This window comes from Salmo trutta, unplaced genomic scaffold, assembly GCF_901001165.1.
Source record: "Salmo trutta unplaced genomic scaffold, fSalTru1.1, whole genome shotgun sequence".
In the NCBI taxonomy this organism is placed as follows: Eukaryota; Metazoa; Chordata; class Actinopteri; order Salmoniformes; family Salmonidae; genus Salmo; species Salmo trutta.
Genome location: NW_021822395.1, coordinates 549,694 through 552,500, shown reverse-complemented (window position 1 = coordinate 552,500; position 2,807 = coordinate 549,694). Strand labels below are relative to the sequence as shown.

The following is a 2,807-nucleotide window of genomic DNA, read 5'->3' as shown; positions in this document are numbered from 1 at the left end:
TCCATGCTCTGGACACTACGCTGACAGACACAGAAAACCTTCTTGCCACAGCTCGCATTGATGTGCCATCCTGGATGAGCTGCACTACCTGAGCCACTTGTGTGGGTTGTAGACTCCGTCTCATGCTACCACTAGAGTGAAAGCACCGCCAGCATTCAAAAGTGACCAAAACATCAGCCAGGAAGCATAGAAACTGAGAAGTGGTCTGTGGTCACCACCTGCAGAACCACTCCTTTATTGGGGGTGTCTTGCTAATTGCCTATAATTTCCACCTGTTGTCTATTCCATTTGCACAACAGCATGTGGCATTTATTGTCAATCAGTGTTGCTTCCTAAGTGGACAGTTTGATTTCACAGAAGTGTGATTGACTTGGAGTTACATTGTGTTGTTTAAGTGTTCCCTTTATTTTTTTGAGCAGTGTATATATGTATATATTTACAAGCATTTCTAAAAACCTGTTTTTGCTTTGTCATTATGGGGTATTGTGTGTAGATTGATGAGGGGTGGAAAACATTGTAATCCATTTTAGAATAAAACTGTAACAAAATGTGGAAAAAGTCAAGGAGTCTGAATACTTTCTGAATGCGCTGTATGTCTTTACTACCTACAGTAAAGTCTAACCTTCACGTTCTATCTGGCAGGTTACAGGCAAGCAGCAACCACAGCAGACGAGCAGGACGCTTTTGGGGAAAGTGTGTAAATGTTCGTCTGTGTTGGTTGCTATACTTATGTACTTTATCTGACAGAGGTTGTTATTGAGCATCGGAGCGCTGTTGGTATTTAGAGTCCAGTTGCAGAAGAGCCCTGTTCCTCAAGAGATGTGATCCTCTAAAATGTCTCAACCAGACTACTAATCCATCTTTAGAATATTACAGTATATTCTAATTGTATGACAAAGGTCATATTAAATGCATGGTGACTAGCAAGATACAGTACTACTATTGATGAATGAGGATGAGAGTGTCTGGGAGTCTTGGGAGGATGAACAGTGTGCAGGCCTTCCTGTTCTTTATTAGTGTTCTTTATTAGCCCAGTTCCTACGTTTAGAAGGATGTGGTTATGACAAACATTTCTAATGAGACAGTCAGACAGGTAGATGCACTGTGTTCTAGATACATATATTGAACCTTTTTGAGTTGTCAGAGTCATATTTCTTCCCCAGTCATATGTAAGATGATTTACACCTGCACCATACATTACATAATGTCGCTAATAGTGTTTTTCTATTTTGAAATTGCACTTTAGTTTTGAGAGATGAGGTTTGTCAGTGAGGAAATAAAATCTATTAGAACACAGCACCACCTACAGTTGACTTTATGACACACCAGGAAGAAGATGGGGAGAATGTCCTTCTATTTCATTTAACTTGAATCCATTTAAATATGATAGCACTTGTGTTAATGTGAGGTTTATGCTGTTATTATTACATACTGTACCTATAGTAATACAGATACATGGATGTTTTACCTCCTTTATATCAATACAATGTATGAATGTATTTGAGCCCCGGAAATATAATGGTGATGATAACAATGTTTTGCACTTTGATTGTTTGATATACTGTACCTTGTTCACTAGTTTTTAGTGTGTCACGTTTTAGTTCCTGTTTGTATTTATTTTAATCATGGATGTTGCTTGTTTTATTTGACCCCACTTGATTTGACAATGTTTATAAATCAGGTTATTATTCTCGCTTGATCTGTACAATGTTTTAGATTGTTTAAGATTCAAAAGCATTCTTTAAATGTATTATGTTCTCTCCCGTTTGATATAAAACTATATGCTGTATTTAAAAAAATCACAAACTGCCCATTGTCACCTTGTTTACAGTAATATCACCATTTAAAATGGGGCGGCAGGTAGCATAGTGGTTAGAGTATTGGACTAGTAACCGAAAAGTTGCAAGATCGAATCCCTGAGCTGACAAGGTAAAAATCTGTCGTTCTGCCCCTGCCCCTAACCCACTGTTCCTGGGCCGTCACTGAAAATAAGAATTTGTTATTAACTGACTTGCCTAGTTAAATAAAGGTCAAATAAATAAAAAATCAGGGGTAGGTTGTTATAGCTCTGTTTATAGTAACATCCCCATTTTAGATAAGGGGTAGGTTGTTATAGCTCCTCCTTGTTTACAGTAATATCACCATATCAGGGTTAGGTTGTTATAACTCTGTTTACAGTAATATCACCATTTAAAATCAGGGGTAGGTTGTTATAGCTCCTCCTTGTTTACAGTAATATCACCATTTAAAATCAGGGGTAGGTTGTTATAGCTCCTCCTTGTTTACAGTAATATCACCATTTAAAATCAGGGGTAGGTTGTTATAGCTCCTCCTTGTTTACAGTAACATCACCATTTAAAATCAGGGGTAGGTTGTTATAGCTCTGTTTACAGTAATATCACCATTTAAAATCAGGGGTAGGTTGTTATAGCTCCTTATTTACAGTAATATCACCATATCAGGGGTAGGTTGTTATAGCTCCTCCTTGTTTACAGTAATATCACCATATCAGGGGTAGGTTGTTATAGCTCTGCACCAGGCTCACTTGGCTGTGTGTGTGTAATATTTCAGCTCCTTTCTGTTTTATGACCTGAGAAGAGTTCCTTTAACCTTGGCAACTAAAACTGGTAAAACAATGGTTCTGGCATTGGCTAACACACTATGGAAGAAAAACATTTTACTTTCACTTTTAATATGGAGAAGGGATCTGCCACATAAGTCTATTCAGCACGTGATAGATCCATTCAACACATGTAACTTGTAGGTTGAACACACAAGTGATAAATTTTACTTCGGAAGAGTCAGCT

General features: G+C 37.7%; 1 protein-coding gene across 1 annotated transcript in view; it reads left to right on the top strand.

Moving 5' to 3' along the window:
- Positions 1 to 1,806, top strand: part of LOC115182096 (OX-2 membrane glycoprotein) — a 14,180-nt gene extending 12,374 nt beyond the window's left edge. The window contains exon 5 of the mRNA XM_029743751.1: positions 643 to 1,806. Coding sequence (XP_029599611.1) covers positions 643 to 701 — 59 coding nt within the window. The 3' untranslated portion in view covers positions 702 to 1,806. The remainder of the gene's footprint in view (positions 1 to 642) is intronic.
- Positions 1,807 to 2,807: the final 1,001 nt, after the last annotated feature.